Source organism: Spea bombifrons, chromosome 1 (genome assembly GCF_027358695.1).
Source record: "Spea bombifrons isolate aSpeBom1 chromosome 1, aSpeBom1.2.pri, whole genome shotgun sequence".
Classification (NCBI taxonomy): domain Eukaryota; kingdom Metazoa; phylum Chordata; class Amphibia; order Anura; family Pelobatidae; genus Spea; species Spea bombifrons.
The window spans coordinates 101,064,829-101,087,860 of record NC_071087.1 but is presented as its reverse complement, the minus strand read 5'-3'; the positions used below and the strand labels follow the sequence as shown (position 1 = coordinate 101,087,860).

Here is a 23,032-nt window from a genome sequence, read left to right as displayed (position 1 = left end):
TGCTCTCCTATTGGTCTGTACGCCTGCCTGTCACGCGAAACAACGCCTTCCATCAGCCCTCTCCTTCAACATTATCTCCTGATAGGTTGAGAATTTAGGTTACGTCTTTACTTGGCAAACGTTCCGATTTGTTGCCGGAGGCTATCAAGGGTAGCGATTGTGTCGGGGGGCTGAGTCTTCCTCCCTTCGGGTCAGCCCACTGCCAGTATCGGTGCGGTAGCTGCAGTGTAGGGTTTGTGCTTCCTGCTGCTGAGGCCTGAGTTGCTCTTTACCCTTGCTGTGGATGGCCGCTAAATTGGCCGGTCTTTACGCTAATCGTGACGGAGCGATACTGGCAGGGGCTCTTTTCTAGTATCGGGTGTGAGTAGCTTATTGCCTCTTGGATCGGCTTGGGAGACGGGAGTTCGTGGTATGACGTACGGAGAAGAGCAGCGCAAGAGGCAGTAACATCAGTGACTGCACGTAGAGTGACGTCACCGTGGGCCCCTTTAACTAGAGTGAGCCCCTCACACAGAGCCCCCAGCATCTCTTCTACTGCAGTGGTGAGGCTCTCCAGGTCTGTATGGTGGATTCTGGGGGAGGGAATTTCTGCCGACTTTACATAGGGGAGGAAATTGGATATGCTCAGTGTATGGATCAAATGTTGCAATGCAGTGAAAGTAACAGTGCTTTATTAGATCACTACATTATACTATGTTATAGATGGCTTCCGTACAACTCCACCAGCCATACCGAGGACTTGTAAAACGGTGTATTATCATTGTAGCCAAAGTGTCTAAATCCTGGGCACTCCGGTTCATATGAGGACACACGGTGACCTTAAATACATTAAACCTTTACATTATGATGTAAGGCCTTCTCTTCTGCACCAGTGTATGTAGATGCTATGGCGACTGCATCCAATTGGATTTGATTCCAGAAGCTGCTGTATTAGGCTGTTTATTGATCTTATTGTTAAGATATGTACAGAATTTGTTAGATTGTTAGACTCTTATTCTTTGTTACAGACTTTCTCGCTTGTTATCCTGAAATACATTTGATGATGGTGGTTAGTGGGTAGGAAATTGCGTACATAAAAGTTTATGCCATTTTCCTAAACGCAACGAATGATCCTCAAGCAATGGAAGAAGATTACTTGTCTATGCAGGCAGGGAAAGCATTCTCACTCGGTGGCCTTGGTCATGTAAGCGGGTGTCCCCCTCTTGCCTTGGGCACCATTGGGACTCCTCATCTTATTGACACTCTATATAGTTTAGGCTGTGTTTAGTGTCACGTGGTTGTGAATGTAATAGGACATTGCAGAATCGAGGTTACCTCCATGTGACCGGTGGCATCTATCCAATACAGCTTTGCCTTTTGTGTTTGAGGTATTTTAAGGATAAGTCGATCTCTTGTACACGCAGGCCACTTTAATTTGCTGGAATCCTGCCATCAGTGTAATACTAAATATTATTGCATGACAGTAGCTCATCTCGTTTGTATTCGGCACTGAGACCGCTTCTAAGTTAAACTAGTATTAGTGTGATTTGCCTTTATAGTCATCTCTAATGATTTATGTGTTCATCTTGCGCTGTTTCCCCTCCCCCTTTCTACTTATTGTATACAGCTCTGAAAAAAAGCATCCCTTCTACCCTCCCCCACAGTCCTGCTGTCTGGCATCAGTATCCATGGACTGGGATGCGGGGGCTGGTATGTTGTAGGTGGTAGGCACAGACTGATCCACCCTCTCCTCTTATGTCTAGCTGAAATCCTTTACAGGCATCCACGGATCAGTTTAATACTTGGATCCGGTGTTACTGCTTTAAAATGAACCCATTCCATCTTACATCCATGTAATCATTTTAAATGACAGCATGGTTAATTGGAGCTCATGATACTTAGCTCATTGTTTCCATCTCGGACGCACAGTGACAGTTTGGTAGCTTACTTTATTTTTTTATCTCGTATGCGGTTGTTCCTGGTTTAGACTTGTACTTGTCACTGTATGATATGTAGATCTGTAGAGTGTTGAGGCTTTTGGACAGAATCCAGAGGTCCCAGAATGAGTGTTTTTTTTTAAATTGATATGATCCTACTTATCTCCGAACAAAAATTTGTGAATCGACCATAAGACAGGTATCCATCATGGGTCATCGCAGTGTTGTCGTCTTTTCATCTGGAAAACATAGCCAGGATATGACACCTAACTCCACCGGATGATACGCCAACAATGATCCATGGATTCGTATCCTCTCGTCTAGATTACAATAATGCATTTTACTCTGGCCTCCCAGAAAAAGAACTCCATCACCTACAAACTCCAGCAGCCAGACTATTGACTAATCAAACTCGTCCATGTCACATAACACCTGTTCTCCATGCCCTGCATTGGTGATCATACTTTAAAATTGGCCTTCTGACCTTAAGCAATCAAGACCCACGGTTAGCGAAGGAGCTCCCCATATCCTATATTCCATCTCTCTGTCTTCGATCAGCCATCAGATCCCTCCTGTCGGAGAGAATAAAGACTAAATCAGGTTCCCAGACATTTAGCTGTGCTGCCCCCACATTCTGGAACTCTTTACCGCACTCAGAGAGGCACAATCATGATAAACGTTACTAAAAACCACCTCTTATCAGGCATTCAGCTCATTTGACCACCATGAACCCTTAATGTATGTCTGGCTATATATTTGTAAAGTGATTTGAGTCTCACAAAGAGAAAAGAACCGTAAAAATCTCAAATTATTATAATTTATATTTGGGTTACTTGATGAAAAGACACACATCTGCAGTAGCTTGGATTGCGATTGCTAAAAAGCAATCTTCAATTAGTGCCCGCACACAAAGCTTCACACCTACCACAAGGCGTGTAGTTTTATAATCTGATCACAAAAATATATGCTCGCGCCTTGTAGGCGATTGTTATTGTAATTCAAGATCTTCTCTCAAAGATCTGATCAACCTTGCAGCTTGTGGGGTAATCGTGTAAATGTTAGATTCTAGACCTAAAGCCCTGTTAGAGGGTACATTGCACTTTGGCACAGTTAACGTCACCTTTTGCTTCTTTGTTTTTACTGTAAAGTGAGATTACTTAAGCATTTTTGTCATATTGTGTCATTTGCCCCCACCTTCCCTGGTGAGAAACAGGTGCATGTTTTCATACTCGCCAGCAACCATGCCTTATGTGAGTCAGTAGTCTCAATCCTCCCTCCTTCGCTTCAGGTGGCTGGGTTAGGCTTCAGTTGTAATCTCAATTCAAGTAAAAACTGCTTTTTATAACCTCTCATTCTTTCGTAGGAATGTGTGTGAAAGTATGATAATGTGTGTGTATTATATACATGTCATTCACACACTGAGGTGTTTTCTTGCCAAATTAATGCCATTAATCAAATGGATTATTTGAATTTATAAACTGAACTAGAAAAAGGGGGCATTTTCTGGAGCAATTAGCAAAACACTGTGACCTTGTACTGCTAATGTGGCATCTTGGACTACATGTGCTGTGTGGCCCAGGCTTTAGAGAGAGGTGTCATAACCCCACCACCACCTCCGGGGGAAACAAAGTGTGGACGTTAAATCCATGTGTGGATTGAAGTATATTACGGAGGCTGTACTTGGGCTCCAGTGATGTAAATTTAGACTGGGCAGACAGAGTGCTATCTGCACTTGGCCAGCGATTAAATCCGTGACCCAGAAAGCCTTTGTTCTACAAATGGATTAATTAATTATTTGGGATTACCACTTAACACTCGTTGTCCCTAGACATAGCAACAATGTAATTGGATCAGAGATCTTGTATTTTCACATCATACCGAAAGTAACGTCTTAACACCCCAGTTAGAGTGTGAGCATCCATTCAGCTTTAACAAAACATCTGGTATATAAAAGTTATTATTGATAATCACAGAATTGGCTGAGGCATTTCAGCTTGTTCACGTAAGCATTCTTCATCGTCCACATACTTGATGAACTCGTTTTCCTTTTATCAATTTTGCTGATGGTAGGTTATTGGAACCCTGTCATACCGCTTCGTGAAAGCTGAGAAACGGGCTAGGGTGCCTGCAGGAGAGGGCCTGGAAATGTTAAGTTTGAAAATGTTCTTAAAGCCGTTGAGATAAATGTCAGTAATAGACAAACCAAAAAAGCTTCACATGCTTAAATTTTGCACTAACCATGTTTGTTGCACATAAACTATTTTAAGTGGCCTCCCTATCTGGAACTTAAAAGTTAAAATTGCGACAGAGCATGCCCCTCAGTAGCTAAATGCAGCATTAGAAACGCTGGGCTCTATTCAATTACGTTTGAACCTTAAAGGGACACTCCAGCGTCCCATGCAGCCGCATCAATGAAAAAATGCATGCTTATACATCAAATAAAATCGCTCCCCTTAAGGAGAAGCTGCAGTGTGCTGCCCTCTGTGGTTCTATTTTTTTCCCCATTCCACTGTTGTCTTCTTAAATGAGCCAATCAGAAGCAGGAAAGTGCTCCCATTTAATTTACATAGGGGTTCATGTTATCCAGTGTGTGTAGCGCTCATGTACTTCAGTCAAAATGGGTTCAGCATTAATATGCGTTAACCGTTGGTGAGGCCGTATGGGGTACATTTAAATATTACCCAGCTATGTATGCAGAACAGTTGTAATGCAGCTGATAGTCTGTAGGGTTTTAAATAGATCTGTAAAGGTTGCCTTTGTCTCTTTTCAGTTTGTATCAGCGGGATCTGGACACAAGTTTATGGCTTAATTGAACCTAATTGTCCAATTACTTTCATCTCAGTTGGCCGCCAGGAGGTTTGCTTTGATCTGTTTACCCAAAGTGCTGGTGATAAGTTACAGGAAAAGCTTTCTTTTTGAGAAGTTTCATGTCCTAAATGTGTATACAAGCTTGAGGGGTTAGCTATTCTTAATTGTCTGTGTGCCCTGTGAGTTGAGTTGTTGACTACTTCCATAATCCATCCATGTGTTATTACATGAGATGTAGATGTGTGTTTGTATGATAAGGAGAATGGAGTTTTGAACAAATCGCTATCTGTACGTTGGATTTATGATTATTGCCACCCGAAGTCAATAGCCAGGTTGAATAAGCAGTCAGAGAATAGAAACTAAGACTTGATCATCCACACGACTGAATGAAAAGTCCACTCAAAAAAAATCAGATGTTAATGTACAAGAGACCATGTCTGTGGGATGACTTTGTGCTGGTTGTTCCATTGAGATGTCTGTGATATTATCTGTCCATTATCGCTAAGAAAATGTTTTAAATGTCCTTGGCCATAACAAACAAATCTGTATATGTCGGCATCACATATGATTTATTGTGCACTCCGCTTTTTGTGGCAGTGCTGTCACAGTCTTAATGTTTACTTGGCCAAGAAAATCCTTTTCCCGATCACTGGCAGGAAATGTACACGAGCCGCATAGCCATTTATCCAGGAAGCAATTGTGCTCACAGCACTCTCCTTTCCCATTTTATTCCCTCGAACAAAGTTCTTTCTATGTTCTCTTGTGTCCTGCTGGCTTAAAGTTTAGTTTGTGCAAAAGTGACCTTAATGCTGTTAACCTCTTTGCTGTGTGTATATATATATATGTATATATGTGTATATGTGTATATGTGTATATATATATATATATATATATATATATATATATATATATATAATTAAATTGTTGTGGGATGTAGGAAAAGTATACTTAGAGTGCGGTAGCCAGTTTAAATTCTCATTTGTGGCCATAGGACCCAGAGAAAGGGATATCTCCAGGGATCTAAATGTTCTAAGAGTGTGTAGGAGTCCAGCAGTACGCATGCTTGTAGCTGGTTACCTGATGACTGGGATTTGTGTCCCATCCTGGTAGATGCAGGTTTGTGTGGATACTTTTGTATATGTAATGAACATATGCCACATGTGCAGCTTGGGCTATTGAATACTCTTTCCACCGCCTACGTTGTTGCATTGTCTTGCTACATAATAGAACTATTCTGTTTGTAATCCAAAACAAATGTCGGTAGAGTGAACAATGGGTCTGGAATGATGGTTTCTAGGGCCTTTTTCTTGTTCATTGAAAGTTGAGGTAAAAGAGGAGAAGATGGGGCTGTTATGATGGTGGCACAGAGCTGAGGCTTCTGTTACGCATGGCCTACTTGCTGTCCTTTTGTTATTACCAGCACTCTCTCCTCCTCTGAATTCAGCCATTGCTCTTCTCCAATTTCACATGATCATCTGCCAGCTTCACCAAGGTTTTTCTGGAACGGACAAGAAAGAATTTTGAAAGCCTCAGTTTTTTTTTTTTGTTTAAACAAGGCTGACTACCTGAGCCAAAAGGAATCTGTTGCGTTTTGTGTTTCCAGGAGCTCAAACTGTGCAGATTTTTGAAATAATAAAGTCAAAGTCCTTGGTGGCCATGGTAACCAGCTCTCCGCTGTGCCAGGCCCACACCACACATTTAACGGAGGCCGCAAACCAAGCTCATTTCCTGCATTTCTACCTTGTTTAACTAACTGCCTTCACTCCCAGGCGGCAACTGAGTTAGAGGGCTAGCCTCCCAAACAATTACTTTACTAAAACATCACTTTAATGCTTGTTTTGCACTAGTTTTGAAGATATGTTTGTATACTTTCTCGTATGTAAAGTTTGTAAGTACATTATTTTGGGATGTCTATACACACACCACCACCACCTGTCCCCTACATCAGATGACCCGAGGCACATTATGGTAGTGGGTAGCTTATTTCTAGTTTCCTAAAAGAAGCTGGGTATGCTGGCAAACCTGAACACAAGAGGTATTTTGTGTATAAAACGGCTAAAAAAAAAAAAAAAAAAATCCAGAGCCAGTGATCCGTGGCTATTAAGATGCTCCTGTTGGTCCCCAGATGTTTAGAGCTTTATATACTGATGCTGTATTTGTTAAGTCATTTAGGGGGAAAAGCGTTTCATTTCAACGTATAGAAAAATGCTTTCTTGATGTACATGTATGCACACTTGCCCTTTAGTTACCCTCCAGTTGGTTTCCCCCACACCCAGCAGCATGTCCCACCCTTGGCTTCTCCTAACTCTGCACAAGACTTCCATCCACTTACTTTATCTGCATACCTGGAGGCTGCCATTGTTGTCAGTCATGTGATATTTTGCGTGACTTTCACTGAGCAATGACAATGCTAACGACACATGTTAAAAACTAAAGAGAAAACATCAGATTATTTAAAAAAATGTGGTTTTAATCTGATACTAGTAATGGGGGGAAAAAATAATGCTTAACGTATGCCACTACTGTACTTCTAACGTGTAGGTGCTTTCTAACTATTTTTATTTTTTTTTATTTGAAAAGAAATATCTAGCCATTAACAATTTTATTTTTTGCTTTCTGTGCAGAAATAAAGATGAATAATCTTTCGTTCAGTGAGTTATGCTGTCTCTTCTGCTGCCCTCCATGCCCAGGAAAGATTGCCTCCAAGCTTGCCTTTTTACCTCCCGACCCAACTTACACTCTTATATGTGATGAGAGTGGCAGTCGCTGGACACTTCACCTCTCTGAGCGAGCAGACTGGCAGTACTCTTCTAGGGAAAAAGATGCAATTGAGTGTTTTATGACTCGAACAAGCAGAGGGAACCGTATTGCCTGCATGTTTGTGCGCTGTTCACCTAACGCCAAGTACACGTTGCTGTTTTCTCACGGAAATGCTGTTGACCTGGGTCAGATGAGCAGCTTTTACATTGGCCTGGGATCTCGGATTAATTGCAACATATTCTCCTATGACTACTCTGGGTACGGGTCAAGTTCTGGAAAACCAACAGAGAAGAATTTGTATGCCGATATTGATGCTGCCTGGATCGCTCTGCGGACAAGGTAAGAGTTTGTTGAGAAGAGGAACTGTGCAAATGTGTTTTCCCTTAGCCCAAAATCTGTTTTCCTTCTGTTAGGGATATGAAATTGCTTGTAATGTGAGGTCATGGCCTTGCATCATCTTCATGCCTCTGTACTGTAATGTTCTGTCTTTGATACAGTAACAGTATTTGGGTTCTATTAACAATAAAGAACTGTGCATTTAAAGAATGCCAACTTGCAACTTCCCGATCTCTGCACTATTTATGATGCAATGCATCTTGTCTTTCCTTTATGCATACTGTGGATGAGATTATAGAGAGTGTTTTGAGGGGTTTATGGAAACTAGAATGATATAGCTAAAGGCAGGAAGGATCCCCTCTGTAAACGGTTCTTAAGTGTTATACATATTTCCGCTTTAATCTGTTTCTTCTCACATGGAGGTGCTTTCTTTTACCGCTTGTGACACAAATAACGTTCCATTTGAATACCTGCTACTGGTGTTTCACCTCTGGGCAAGTTGGATGCATCAGGTAGTTGCGTGATCTGGCACAGGCTTTCATACTTGATTAACAATAGGTGGGTTGGGTATTTCCGCCTGGATGATTCTTTTGCTTCAACATGTGTAATGAATGATAATTATCATGCCACAATTGCTAGTAAGCAATCTTTTTTTATTGCAGTCAAATGACCCAGTTCATCTGTCCTCACAGCGTGTCTTTTGAATATGTAAATAGATGCGTCTAAAATTTTGCTTAGGACAAAAACATAGATTTTGGTGGTACATTAGATGGGTTCGAAGGGTTCTTGTCGGCCTGTTAGCCTCTACAACTCCTGATTGGAGGATGGTCCATTAATCTACCACCCTCTCCATGAAGTAAACCTTCCTTACGTTACATCTAATGACCTCTTGTTCTAACATTTTTCCTCCTTTGAAACAAACTTCCCTCCTGTACTTTAAGTCCTTATAGCTCTGAAAGACACCCTTTAGACAAAAAAAGGACATCAACCTTGGATCATAATCCCATAAGGTAAAATACTCCCTCCTCTTAAGTAGGTATATGCAAAGCCGTTGCAGTGAATAAAAGAAAGATGCACGTTGTAGGTCGAGTCTAGAAATAAAGGACATGGCAGCAGCCCTTCAGACTTTTTTCTGTGGTTTTATGGTACATGAAAGAAGAGTAGTTAGTTGGGGCACTGCAATGAATGACTTAAATGATGAAGTCATGCTTTTTTTTTTTCTTTTCAGGAGCTACAGCTCTTGCTCATTACCAGCATAAACCTTTCACATTTCTAATTGCTTGGTATGATTTGAGATTTGCCAGGTTATCCTGAAAGAACGCAAAGGACTTTAATTCCGGTTGACAAACTTCTGGCAGTAGCAAATTAATTGTATCTCTTGATACGGCGCTCAACTTCCTACAAATGTTCTGAAATGTAGATTCTACCCATATCTGTGTCCACGCTTCAGTGGCAGTTAATAATTGTCAAAGATAAAAGACTGCCAACCGCATCAGCATAGTAATTCCCAAACCTTTTTAATTTTCTGTGTGTATCATTTGCAGAATCTTACTGATACAACAGAACTAATTTGATGTAAACTGGCACCAATTTAAAAAAAATGAATTATATGACGTGGGATAAATAAGCACAATGTTTTTGCTTCACATTTAATATTAATCTCTGTATTTTAATCAAGCTCTGAATCATTATGCTTCGGAAGGATATCAAACATTGACTCACAAGATGTTTGATCTACTAGTCATAAGAATGTGGGGAATGGAGTGATCTGCTAGAAATATGCGTCGTCCTATGAGTAAGGCTTTGCGTCATGAGAATGTAGACTGTGGGATCCAAAATGTATATTACAGGACCAAAAAAATAATCTGTGTAAACTGGGGCAAAAGCACTAAATGAATAACGCTAGGTTCAAGAGCTGCCAGTCTACTTTGCTCGCTTGGGACATGGTGGTAGAAAAAAGTTTAAACTTCTAGACTTGAGTGGGGGAATAGTTCTTAATAGTGCTTTAAAGATCACGTTCACTCATCTCCACAGCCAACCAATACCCCCCCCCCCCAAATAAAGTAAACCTTTCATATATCTTTTATAAATAAATGCTTATAATCTTTATGGGTGCGCCTCTCCTGACGACAAAGGAAAAGAAAACTGGTTCCTCCATCTACATTTTTTTTTTTGAACTTGGTACAAAGTTCATGCTGGGGAGATTAACATACTTTCTATGTAGTTGTTGCACATCCAGTGGCGAAAGCATTAATGACCTGTTTCTACACCTTCGCTGAGGATTTGCTCTTTTACATCTCCGCTGCAGCCTGTGATCGCAGTTGGGAATCTGTCGCATGGATGTTACTTCATACATCGTATTCATCTGTCTTTCTGAACATTTCTAGGGGATTTTTCTTGCATTGATATGTACGGTTGTGATGCTTCTCGGAATAGACCTGGGATTGTTATATTGAATGGTGAAAAATATGTAGCATTTACCTAGGGCAGAGTTAGGAATAATTCAGGCGTTCAGCATGAAACGCCGGCACCGCGACACTTGCGGAGAGTGAGGGGCACCGAGCGATCACTGAAAACTTCGAGCAACCACTCGGCGCCCAGCCTGCCTGGGACTTAAATCTAAACATCCTTTTGTTTGTTTGTTTGTTTGTTTTAACTTTAACATCCTCCATGTTAAATAAAGTTAAAACAACTATTTAATATGGAGGATGTTAAATAAAGTTAAAAAACAAACAAACAATGCTTTAATTTAAGTCCCGGGCAGGCGCCCCTGTTGCCATGGCGCCCTGTGCGGCCACACCCCTAAGGCCGGCCCTGGTTATCACAGTGGTGGACCTCTACCTGTTGCTACTAGATGATTGCTTAGTGACCCTCAGTTACATATTACCCTACAAGCAGCATGGGCTTTATTTAGGAATTAGACATTAACCAGATACTTCTGATGTTCCTTTTTAATGGCTTTTTAATGCCTTTCCTTTTGGTGAATTTCAGTTGGAGGATGATAATGATGGTTGATGGGTAGATAACCATGGGTAGATAGCTGCCAGCAATTCCCTTTGCCTCAGTCCTCAATAGTCCATTTCATTGTGTAGAGATGTTAGTGCTGGTCATATGAGTACAGAAACTGGTCTCTGGCAGTGATTCAGACGAGTTACTCTGAGTTCATGAGAAGGGTCTGCAAGTCACGATGCTGGGAACAAAATCTATTTTAAAGGAAACATTTAACAGTCAGTACAGAGCTAAATTTCTGGCAAATCTCCTGGGAAATGTTGTGCGTGGAAGATGAATAGCCAACCAAAAACTGCTCTTTCAAGGAAGCTTGGGGTATGGCTTCTATGAAATCTGACACAGTTTAGCATTTTATCTTTTACCATTGCCTTCTGGTGATCTCGTACTTTTAATATTCTGATTCCATCCACGTACAGACTGTGTATTTCGTTTGTTTGTTTTTTTGTTTTTTTTTTTAATTTAACACTCTCCCTGATTTCGTGCCAGCGGTTCAGGTGCACGGTTTTTGCAGCGTATGTCGAGTATGTCAGCTAAGTGACTTCTGCGCATGAAGCAGCCCAGATGCTGATTTGTGTTGACAGACTCAAGTGGTGTAAAAAGTGCTTTTTTTTTACTTTGTTAAAATGTTTACCTTTTTTCCATTTGCCTGCTTCTACTCTAATAATAAAACACTAGATGATGCACTTTGTTCCTGACATCCCGCTATAATAGAACACATGTTAAAGTACGCTGAGTAATTTCATAAGCATTCTTCTAAAATAAAAATAAAGCACTTACCTGATCTAGAAGTTGCCCTCCTCCTCCACGATCCAACGTTTCTTGCTGCTGACGCTTGAAGCACTGTTGGTGGCAGGGAAGTGCTTCCATTAATATCTATGGCTGCATTTTCTACCCATGCGCACTGGGGTCTGTACAGTTTGCAGAGCCAGCACTGGAGGAGAGTGTAGCTGGGTGTATGGCAAGAAACAAATGCATTTAGGGGGATTATACAGAACCCCCCCCGGAGATTTGCAAAAAGGACACCATGACCATTTTTGGGGGCCACACAACTATCATATGGATGGATCAAAGTGCATGTGATGTCTGCGATGTCCCTTAAAATGTAATGATGTATAAATGTTGCTCAATACCTGTATGTTGGCGTTATATAAATAAGAGACGCGGAGGCAGTCTCACTGGTAGATAACTGGAAGAGCCTCCCATAAGAAGTGGTAGGGGCCAATACAATAAGGGAATTTAAACATGTATGGAATAGGCATAAAGCTATCTTGAATCTAAGTACAGATCAAGGACTAACTGAGATCTGAGTATTGCAAACAAACAAGACTTTCAGACAAGACAGGCAAAATGGCTCTTATTTGATGTCAAATTGTATGTTTCTATTAGGTGATCACATCACCGGTACAGCCTACCTTCCTTTAAGAGGGGCACTTACGGTGGCTGTCTGCTTAGAATGTGTCATTAGTCAAAATATTTGTAAATCATGTGTGTGAAATTAACGTCCTTATTCAAAAATGGTGAATACTGATTCTTGTTTTACCTTAATATATTAACGGTGCAAAGATGCCAAATGATCTGACTTTGAGCACTAGCAGTCTGATTAGGTTTAACTGGGATGGCTATGTGCTATATTTTTATTTTGATGACCCAAAGTGCATCTTACTTGATACTCACGCGGCGCCTGTATCGAGAGAGAAGAAAACTTCATATCGGGTCCCCCTTTCTGTCTACTTGGAACTAAAAGCCTAATCCATTCTGAATGGATGTTCGTGTCACAAATTACTCTGTGGATATTTTTGTTCTAAATATGTATGTCTTGTGTTTCTTGTAGTTCGCTATACTTATTTTTTTTTCCTGTTTCTTTTAATCCCCCTACAGGTACGGAGTACGTCCCGAGCATGTGATTATATACGGCCAGAGCATAGGGACTGTCCCATCTGTGGATCTTGCTGCTAGATACGAAAGTGCTGCTGTCGTTCTCCATTCTCCTCTAACCTCAGGGATGCGTGTTGCCTTCCCCGACACCAAGAAAACGTACTGTTTTGATGCATTCCCCAAGTAAGTCAGCCAGCTTTACATTGTAACTTTTACCCTGATTCATTCTGTCCTTCTCTGCAACTCTCAGTACCTAGTCTTACCTTGACACTATTTCTTGCTGATGTCTTACCATTTGGTCGCAAAATGCCCAGCATGGAGGCATAAAAGCGCCTTCATGTCTACACATAAGGGGCCGAAGTAGCAAAAAAATAATGATCGTGACTTGTTTTCAGTTAGGTCCATTAATATACACAGCATCTGCAATTTAGATATTCCTTAATTCGTTTGTAATAAAGCCAAGCCGACAGTTATGGCACCCATGACTTACGGCAGACTTTTAGTTATTGTCACTTTTTTTTGTTTATTGATAGGTCTTTTATAACCAAATCCTTTATGCTGTATATGCATATTCGTAATCTTACAAAGTGAATTGAAAGCCAATGAGTGCATTTTATATATGTTTGGATGTATAGCCTAAATCTATGGTAGAATTAAGTTCCCTGAACTAGAGTGGCTGCTCGTGTCTTGTGCAATTTAACAAGAACGTTGACGTATGTTATTTGGCTCTGTAAAACCTGCAGGGCAAGATTGCACTTGTCGTATCATCAGATAGATAATTTGTCTGACTTAAATATCATTATTATTATTCACTGTTCTTTTGGCCCACATCTTCATTTGTTTCCGGTCCTCTTTCAGCGTGTTGCAATATGCAGTTGTAATTTAAAACAAGCTAGTGTCTCCAAAATATCTGAGAACAAAAAAAGAATATTTAGCTAAACGCCTATATTGGCCTATGCAAATATGCAACCCTTCACCTGGTTTCTTAGTTCCTTTCTGCTCTTTCCACAGCATTGACAAAATCTCGAAGATCACATCACCGGTCCTGATAATCCATGGCACAGAAGATGAAGTCATAGACTTTTCACACGGGCTGGCACTATTTGAGCGCTGCCAGAGGCCGGTGGAGCCGCTGTGGGTTGAGGGAGCGGGACATAACGACGTGGAACTTTATGGACAATACCTCGAACGATTAAAACAGTTTGTCTCACAAGAGCTTGTAAATTTGTAAACTACATCTTTTGTATAAAATAAGAGTCCTAGGGCAGGGGAGGCTTGCGGCACGTTTCACCATAGTGCATTGCAGGTCTCCCTGACCAAACGAAAGGAGTTAACTGACCATGGGGGTTTATTTTTTGTGTTATTTTCTTTGCTGGACTGTGAGCCATAGGTAAAACCTGAACGTCTGTTTGCAAGTCATGTTGATTGCCTTCACAGATATACAGTTGATGACCGGTTTAACATCGTTATGAAGGTTTTTAAGCCAGTATCGCATTTTGGAATGACTCTAGGGTACAGTCAGGCTTCATAGTAGTTTGAACTGAGAAAGATCACATTGTTATCTCGATGTGGTCTTGGAAGCCCCAGCTGAAGCCCCCTTAAATTAGAAAATGTTAGAGAAATGACCCTCTGTCACAAACATTTTATTAGAAAGCAGACTGGATGATCTCATCCTTTGCCTGAGTGCATTCAGACACCCTGACGCTACATGAAGTCCAAATGAATTTGGCTGTTAGCTAATTATTAAAATGTGTCTAAAAAAAGTCTTTTTTTTGGTGTGTGAAATAGACTGAGAAACATATCAAATTGGCACATAAATGTGAATGTCCTCTAATGGTCCAGTGGTTTAAACTTTTTTTTTATTTTTTTTATGATGTTTTGCCTCTGGAGTAGCTCGGGCCTAGTCAGATGCGTGTTGGAGACACATTACTACTAATGGCATGCTGTGACTTCTTCTGAATTATGTCTTAAAAACTGTACTGTTTATGACACTTGGTAGCTCTGTCAAATCCTGCTACAAGCATCATTACGACTTGTACATACCTGATATTTACTTGAGTAGATAAGTCTGTTTTGTAGGAAGTATCCAGTTACAATGCCCTGATTGCACTTCTTTTTTTCTTTTTTTTTTTTTAATGTTCATATGGATATAATTTGCCATTTCAAAATCACACGTCCCTTTGGGAGGAAAAAAAAAGTATTTTGTTCACATACCTGGCTGTCGATCATGTGATCATCTGCTGAGTTCTGGTGGTAAGCAAGACTTGCTAGATGACAGACTTTTGTAGTCTACTGCCTTAGGCTGCGCAAGGGGGGCTAAAATATATTAAAAACCTTATAACTGTCTGTCGGGTGCTAGCCGTGTGTTGCTGGTACAATATTTCTGTGCTGCATTTTTAAAGAGAAACGAAGATTGCAGATGCATTGTGGTTTCTGTTGCTAGGCAGCATTGTGCTAGACCCCGAAGGCACTCGGCCAACAGCGATCAACGAAGTGACAGTCCTCTCTGGCCGCTATAGTAGGGCCTCTTTTTGCTCTCAGAAGCTATGCCTGCCAGATGCCATTTTTTTTTTTTGTGGATTAGTTGCTTGTTCTCTAAAGTAGAAGTTTACAGATGAGTTGCAGTTAGTAGTTATTTACTCACCGCCAGGTTTATTCACTAAAGTAATTTGTTCTTGCAACCCTCCAGCTTCACTATAGCATCTGAAGGGACGCTGACTAGTTTCTCCCTCAAGAAGGGTACAGCTGGTCCTGTATAATGCATAGTGATCTGAATAGAATCTATGGATTATACAAGTTTAGGTTTCTAAATGAGCCTTTCATAATGTATAGTGAAGTTGCAGAGTTAAAATTGTAACTTGGAACTTCTGTCTTAGACCCCAAGCGTGTTCGCTCAGAAAAAAAAATCGCCCTAAGAAAACCTGCAGCTCCTCGGTGCTGGGATGAGAGGAACTAAACCCTTTCACTTGTATGAGTGACATCTGGCCAGTTCCTGCTAGTTCTGGCTGGTATTTGGTATTGTCTTGTAGGGCATTTACACATCAAAAGGTTTTTAAAGAGCTCATGCGCTCTAAAGAGTTTTGGCTTGTAATTTGGCAGAGAAATCTGCACCATTTAAGGTTATCTTGGATCCTTAGAATAGCAAACTTTTTTTTTTTTTTTTAACCTGTAATCTTTTCATATTTTTTTTTTATTTTGTTCATATCAGTTGATGTAGGCATCTAAATGGATATGTTTCAAACTTTTTGTACCATTTTAGTACCATATAATGTGTGTTCGTTTTGGCGACATGCCTTTCCTTAAATAAAATTTCATTGCTGAATGCAACTAAAATTTAAATTAAAAAAAAAAAAAAAGTTTCATTGTGAATGGATAAAAGATACACTGTGGTTACATATAAAGGCCTTATTTAGTGTCTTAATTGTCGTGGCTGTCTGGGATTGTATACAGATTAATCCTATGTATTATACAGACTTGCAATGGTTCAGATGTTAACCAGTAAAATGTTATGAATTGCAATTGTAGCTTTTTTTTGTACCTTGTCATTATTACCCATCTACATGCTAATATTTTCATGAGAAAATAGTTACTGTGTTCTGGTTTGAATTCAAAAGTGTTTAATACCATAGCCATCACTATCCAATGTTTGCACTAAATATTATTTATGTAACCTCCCAATCCTGTATAATTTAATAGCTAAATTAAGATACTCCAAATGGTAGCCACCTCAGCAGTTCTTACAAGGAAGGCATGGCCCTTGTTGTGTATAGTTGTGTACAGTGAGGGAAATGCTTAAAAAATGTGGTCATTGTTGGCCATATTTACGTACACCTACTCAGCTCTACAAGAATTGTGTGGGAAAAGCATGTCTTTTGGCTTGCCTGGTGAATGTGGATGAGTGTAATAACGCCACTGCTACCCCCTTAAGTTTACGTGGAAGGGTTTTCCATAACCTTTACCCCACCACAACTTTTGTTGTTGCTTCAGGTATTGCTCAAAGCCTTAAGCAATAAGCCAGTATCCAACCTCTAGCTGACCGGGCCCATTAATGACAAAACAACTATCCATGAGTGGTGATCATACCTGGGAACTTCTGAGCGCCAGCTACCCAGAGCCTACCCTTAAGGGATGCAGCCATGACTGCCCGCTGACATCTTGGTAAACACCCCCATTTAAAGGGGAAATAGGCGGGGAGTGGGGTGTGTCAGGACCTCGCTCCCGTGGTTTGGGTGTTGAACTGAAGAAGCGGTTCTTCTCCCGGTCAAACCTGGACAGCTCCTCGGTGTGGTGATCTGACTTCTACACCTCTATCCCCGGCTTTACGTAAAGGCTGTCTAGTACAGCGTAGATTTGCTCCAAGGGGTCTATGTATAAAATGGATATGAAGGCTCATTGTTGCCATTACACATACCTACCCAGAATCCCCTGCAGTGGTGGTAGCGCTACAAAATGTCTGTGGTTAAAGCAGGCCTTCTGGCTTGCCAGGTGGATGTGGATGAGTGTGTATTAATGTCTCTGCTACCCCCTTAAAAACAGATTTCACTTTGCCTTAGGTAGTGTCAACAGTTTGATGTGAAGTGAATAAGCTAAAGGTGTTATAGCCCATGCCGAATATTGCACATAACTCCCTAGGCTACAGATGATGGGTATCTGGCAACAATCAAATCAGACCAGTAATCTAGTAATGGCACACAAGGTAAAGAAACTGCTCTTTGAGGGGGAAAGTACTTGAAACACAGGAGAAAAGAAACATTCAAATGACATGTAAACAACCTTTTCCATTATCATCTCCTGATACTATACTGTTATCACAGAAAGGGAAGATACTCTACTTTTTTCACATATTTATAACATTGTTTTACACAAAGCTTCACAGGGGGCACACAAACTTGTAAGAATGGATCAGAACTACCACTCGGTAAAAGTGCCCAGTAAGAAATAGTCTCATTAACGAATAATAATCTTAGGACAATTGTTTCCTCTATTCTCTATTTTTGTTTCCAGGACAGTGCAGATGCTTTGCGTGTCCACTGATGTTTCTGTGGTCAGATTTAAACACTCCCATGTGTTTATCCTCTCTTTTCTCGGTGCCCTTAGTCCAACATCGTACCGTTCAAACACCCTTTGCGTATGCAAGTATTAATATATGTGTTTCTGGATCTATTATATCCAGTGGACTTAATCCACTCTTTCCAGAGCCTTTGTTGGTGAGTATTTCCCTTATTGATTGATTCTTCATTGGAAAATTATAAAAGCAAAAATGATTACTTTACTTTTATTTATGAAAGGCTGTGTACAATATATTTTAGCATGGCCAATCTATGCTAAAGCTTTGTGATAGCTTTAATCTAAAGACAGACCACATCCCTTAAAAGGATGGTAATATTTGAATTGGAGAGCTTGCCTGTCATGCCTGTGAAACTAATTCTTCATGCTGCTGGTGTTCCAAACTTAATAAGCAAAATTGAAATTGCTGCATTGGTCTAAGCGATGATGGAAAAAGAAACATCATATGACATGTTTTTCTGGTTTCAATCTGTTTGTAACTAACTAGAACTCGGCTGAAAATTTAGAAGGACCTAGTTATTTTGAAGTACCATAATACATCTAGAATTCTCTAGGTTCCCCCACCCCCCTGAATCAAGGTGCGGCCCACATGAGATCTGCAGTGGTCCAGGAGGTGGGGTTGAACTGGATCGCATAGCATGGCCCAGTGGGACAGCTCGCCGGGTGGGCTGCCTCAGACACGCTGAGGCTTTGCAAGGTAAGATATGTATGTGTGTGTGTGTGTGTGTGTGTGTGTGTGAGTGAGAAAATGCATGTCTCATTCTGGGTATGGTATTGTGTGACCATGTGTCTTTGGTTATGTTTGTGTGTGTGGGGGGGGTCGTATTTTAGTTTGTGAACAATTGTCTTTGGGTATGTTAGTGTGTCTCTTGAGTATATTAGTGAAAGTGTGTGTCTGGGTATGCAGCCCACGTACATACATTCCTGATGAAGTGGCCCATTGCAGAAAAAAAACTGGAACACCCCTGCTGAATACGAAGAACCCGGCATACAGCCGTATGGTAAAGAGAGTACACCTTGTTTGAATTCTATGGTTTACATCTCAGGACGTAATTATCTTTTCTTAGCATGTCTAAAAAGTAAGTAAATACAACCACAGGTAAACACATGACTATTATACCGTGTCATAATTTATTCAACAAAAATAAAGCCAAAATGGAGAAGCCAAGTATGAAAAATTAAGTACACCTTATGATTTAATAGCTTATAGAACCACCTGTCACATCCTCGGGTTCTGCTACTGACTGACGCGAGGTGCCTGGGATTCTGTCTTGGGATTCCACTACTGGTGGGGAGGGAGCTACCACCTGGTTGCGGGGGTCCCCAGGAGACCTGTGCTTAATCGTCCTCCGCGCACTGAAGCATTCTGTAGCTCCCTGGAGCCGTGGTTTTGAGGGGCAGCTAAGCCGCTCACCTGGAGCAGGCCTTCGGCTTAATCCGGAAAAGCTCCTTGCTTGCACTTTGTTGTGGTCCTTTGCTGTGAGCTGCACATAAGCTGTGCTCTCGTGTTCTTTTAAGAGAGAAGAGTCTTTCTCCTGGCAACCTTTTCAAACAAACCATACTTATTTTACTGCCATGAACATTAAACATGCTAACTGAGGCCTGTAGAGTCTAATATGTAACTCTTGGGTTTTTTGCAATTTCTCGGAGCATTGTATGGTCTGACCTTGGGGTGAATTTCCTTGGACGTCCTCCCCTGGGAAGATTTACATGTTGAATGTTTTCCACTTTTGAATAATCTTGCTCACTGTAGAATGGTAGACTTTAAATTCTTTGGAAATGGCCTTATAACCCTTCCCAGATTGATTGGCAGAAACAGTTGCTTCTCTAAGATCATTGCTGATGTCTTTCCTCCTTGGCATTGTGTTAACACGCACCAGAATACTCCAGACCAGCAAACTGATAAAACTTTGGCTTTTATTGAGGTGGTCACACTTGCTGACGATCAATTAATCAAGGGCATTTGATTAGCAGCTCCAGTCGGGTACTTAACATCTTAATTCCTATGGAAGCAGTAAGGGTGTACTTAGTTTTTCACACATGGCTCCATTTTGGCTTCATTTTTGTTTAATAAATAATGACATGGTGTTATATATATACCTTGAGAAAGGACCGGAGGTGGTCCGAAACGTTGGCTGTGCTGGTTGAAATAAAATTGTGCTTAATGCACTTTACTGCAAAGACCCGTGAGTGCCCGTTTTTTCTTTGGTTTCATATATATATATATATATATATATATATATATATCTTATTTTAGACCTGCTAGGGAAGAAATTATGTCCTGATACGTAAAACCATAGAATTCAAAGCGGGCATATTTTCTTTTTCACATTATTGTATTTAATGTGCATTTAAACTATTCATTTTTCAATATCCTTTTCCTATTTTAATAAGTACGTTTAGGCTTTTCTTTGGAATGGAGTTGCTGCTGGATACAATCTAGACAGGAGATAAAGGCTGTTTCTGAGGAAAAGGATACCCTGATAAACATTACTTTCCTGTTGTTGAACAACGTATGTAGGACGATACCCTTCCTTTATTTATAGCAGGAAAAATGGAGATCTATATTTGGGATGACTTCAAATTCTTTGTAATAGGAACATCATCTACTGACAATAGGGGCTGATTAATGTTTTCCATTGGCGAGAAAGAACATTTAATTATTAGACACTCTTTTTAATAAGTCAATCTCAGATATAATCTGAAAAAAATAAATTCAGCAAATGTCAGGACAAAACAATACATACTGGAAAGCATGTATGAGACACCATGGTGGTAACAAGTGAAGGTTAGTTGACTCCTTCAAAGTCTGATTGAAGAGGGGTAGGTAGGTAGATATGTCCTTTTCATTTCAAATTGATCATTAAAAATGTAAAGATTCTCTAAGATTGATACAAAACTATTTGAAATTTTAAAAAAACAATGCAGTCAGAAGGCATGTTATCAATCAATGATGCAAAAACGGAGGTTTAAATAAAACTTTATTGATATCCCAAAAGACCATTAAAGACGCAACTGATCTTGTGTATTAAAATATTGTGCAATGATTGAAAATAGTCAGCAGCTGTATTATTATTATTATTATTATTATTATTATGGATATATATTAACTCCAAGGACTCATGTAATTGAGTGGTTCATCTAAAATAGGCTTCATGATGCAATAAAATACACGGACAGTTCTTTTCGCTTGACGTGAACCAATATGATTCCTCCAATCATACATTTACACGTGTTTGCCACGGCATTGCATTAAAGACGAAAATATCTGTCATTTTTTCCCCTGAGGCGGGAAAATTTCTCTAGCGGCTTTAGCCAGATTATGGCTCCACCGTACCTTAAGGCAGGCTATCCTTACCATTGCCCTAAAACCAATTACTCCCTTCTGAAAAGATGCCTTTCCTTACGCATTACCTCCACTGGGAAAGATCTGCAGAATGCAGAAATATGATATTCAGTGCACGGCCCATAGAATGTAAAAAAAACTTTAATATATTTGGGTAGATATTCTGTAACCTGCAAAATATAAGCAATTTCAGCCACACGCAGGCATCTGTGCAAATTAAACAGTATTTTCCAGTAACACAAGCAGCAAACATCAAAAACCATGGCAATGAAGTATATATAGATGGAGCGCATGAAAATTTAATGAGCGAAAATACATTTCCTGTTATGTTCTGGTTGAACATGACAGTCTAAGTTTATAATCACCAGACACGTGAAACGGCAAATGTAACCGAGCAGACCAGAACAATGGATTTCTTAAGTCAGCTCAAACCTTTTATATAGTACCCTTCCACCATTCTATCCTGCTGTTAAATGTTTTTTTGAACATTATATTAAATGTCTTCGTTATTACATTTAAGGCCAGGAATGTATGTCTTTGTCTACATACGTGGATACACAATTACTTCACATTCCACCTGTGTATTAAACTTTTGACTTCGAGAAGACCTTCTGGATACAACAAACATCGGATGTGTAATGGATAAAGTTAATGAAAGCCTGGGCACCATTTCAGCATGTAGATGGGTACCAAACACTGTATAAAGTCTCACAATCATATAAATGAAAAAAAGGATCCATGGCATCACTTTAAAGAAGCAAGATGGTACTGTCAATGACTGATTTTCTTTAAAAAAAAAAATAGAATTAAAAGCTTTTTTGAAATTAGTTAACACATCATTTACCCTATTAATTAAAAAGTTGTGCCCTTTACATTTCACGCCTATTCATTTCTGTACATCCATCCTGACGTATATTACATCGGCAGCAAAAGGCATCAGTCATGTGAATGTTCACTTTTGAGGGAGCCTTTTGTGGTTATAAATCACTTTGGTGTCACTGGAATTCCTGTTTTTTTGTGCTTTTGTAAATGCAAGTCAAAGGCCATCCTTCTAACATTCGAGAACTGATAACGATTTTCCTGGTGGCCCACGGTATAAAACCCACTAGCACTCTTCACATAGACCCCTTCCCTTACACAAGTGCTGACTATCATCAACTGTTGCTGAAATCGGTAAGTGAGAGCTGAATCATATTTATGTAATAATTGCCTTAATGTATATTATTATTTATTGATTTGTACAGCACAATCATATTCTGCAGTGCTATACGATGAGTAAACAGGACGTAAGTAGCGTATACAATAATGATGTGCACTTACAGAAAAAAGTAACGGAGGCCCAGCTCAAAGGAGCTTACGATCTAGAAGGATTTGGGGGCATATTACGCATGAGCTAAAAGTGCTATTGAAAAATTACCAGTACATACAGCTATGCAAAAAGAGTGTGTAGTGTGGAGATCCCTGCTCTTCAAGGGTAACAATGAACACAAAACAATTGATCCAGGTTATAGGTTAGCTGTAATGGCGTCTGCTTTGGTAATTTAATCCAAAATAACAATAATCCATTATATGAAGTGATGCAGTGCAGTTTAACTAAAATAGAAGAGTTTTAAGATTAACCCTTATGGTACAGAATGTCATGTACGAGAAAACTGTGTTAATCTTCTGCTTCGGAGACCTGTATCACTGTATTAATTAATTATTATTATTTTATTTATTGCTTCATATAACGCCATCATATTCCGTAGCACTGTAGAATGGGATTTATCCACCTTGGTATAGGCACCACAATGGCTTCATTAATTAACAGTCCAGGAATTCGTATTATACATTCAATGCGCTTGATTTAACTAAGATTCACACAGCTAATATTTGGGCAGTCATTCTTACTGCTTAGTATGAGTTTTATTATTTA

General features: G+C 40.0%; 1 protein-coding gene across 2 annotated transcripts; it reads left to right on the top strand.

Annotated features, from left to right (window-relative positions):
• Positions 1–170: 170 nt before the first annotated feature.
• On the top strand, positions 171–14,109 carry ABHD17B (abhydrolase domain containing 17B, depalmitoylase). 2 transcript variants are annotated; one of them, XM_053466652.1, is made up of 4 exons: positions 171–542; positions 7,349–7,823; positions 12,708–12,887; positions 13,716–14,109. In XM_053466652.1, the coding sequence occupies exons 2-4, from the start codon at positions 7,357–7,359 to the stop codon at positions 13,933–13,935; spliced, it is 867 nt and encodes a 288-aa protein (XP_053322627.1). In that variant the 5' UTR covers positions 171–542; positions 7,349–7,356; the 3' UTR covers positions 13,936–14,109. The 2 variants fall into 2 exon arrangements, with proteins under 2 accessions (XP_053322627.1, XP_053322618.1); XM_053466643.1 differs by having other exon boundaries at positions 171–556.
• The last annotated feature ends 8,923 nt before the right edge of the window (positions 14,110–23,032 follow it).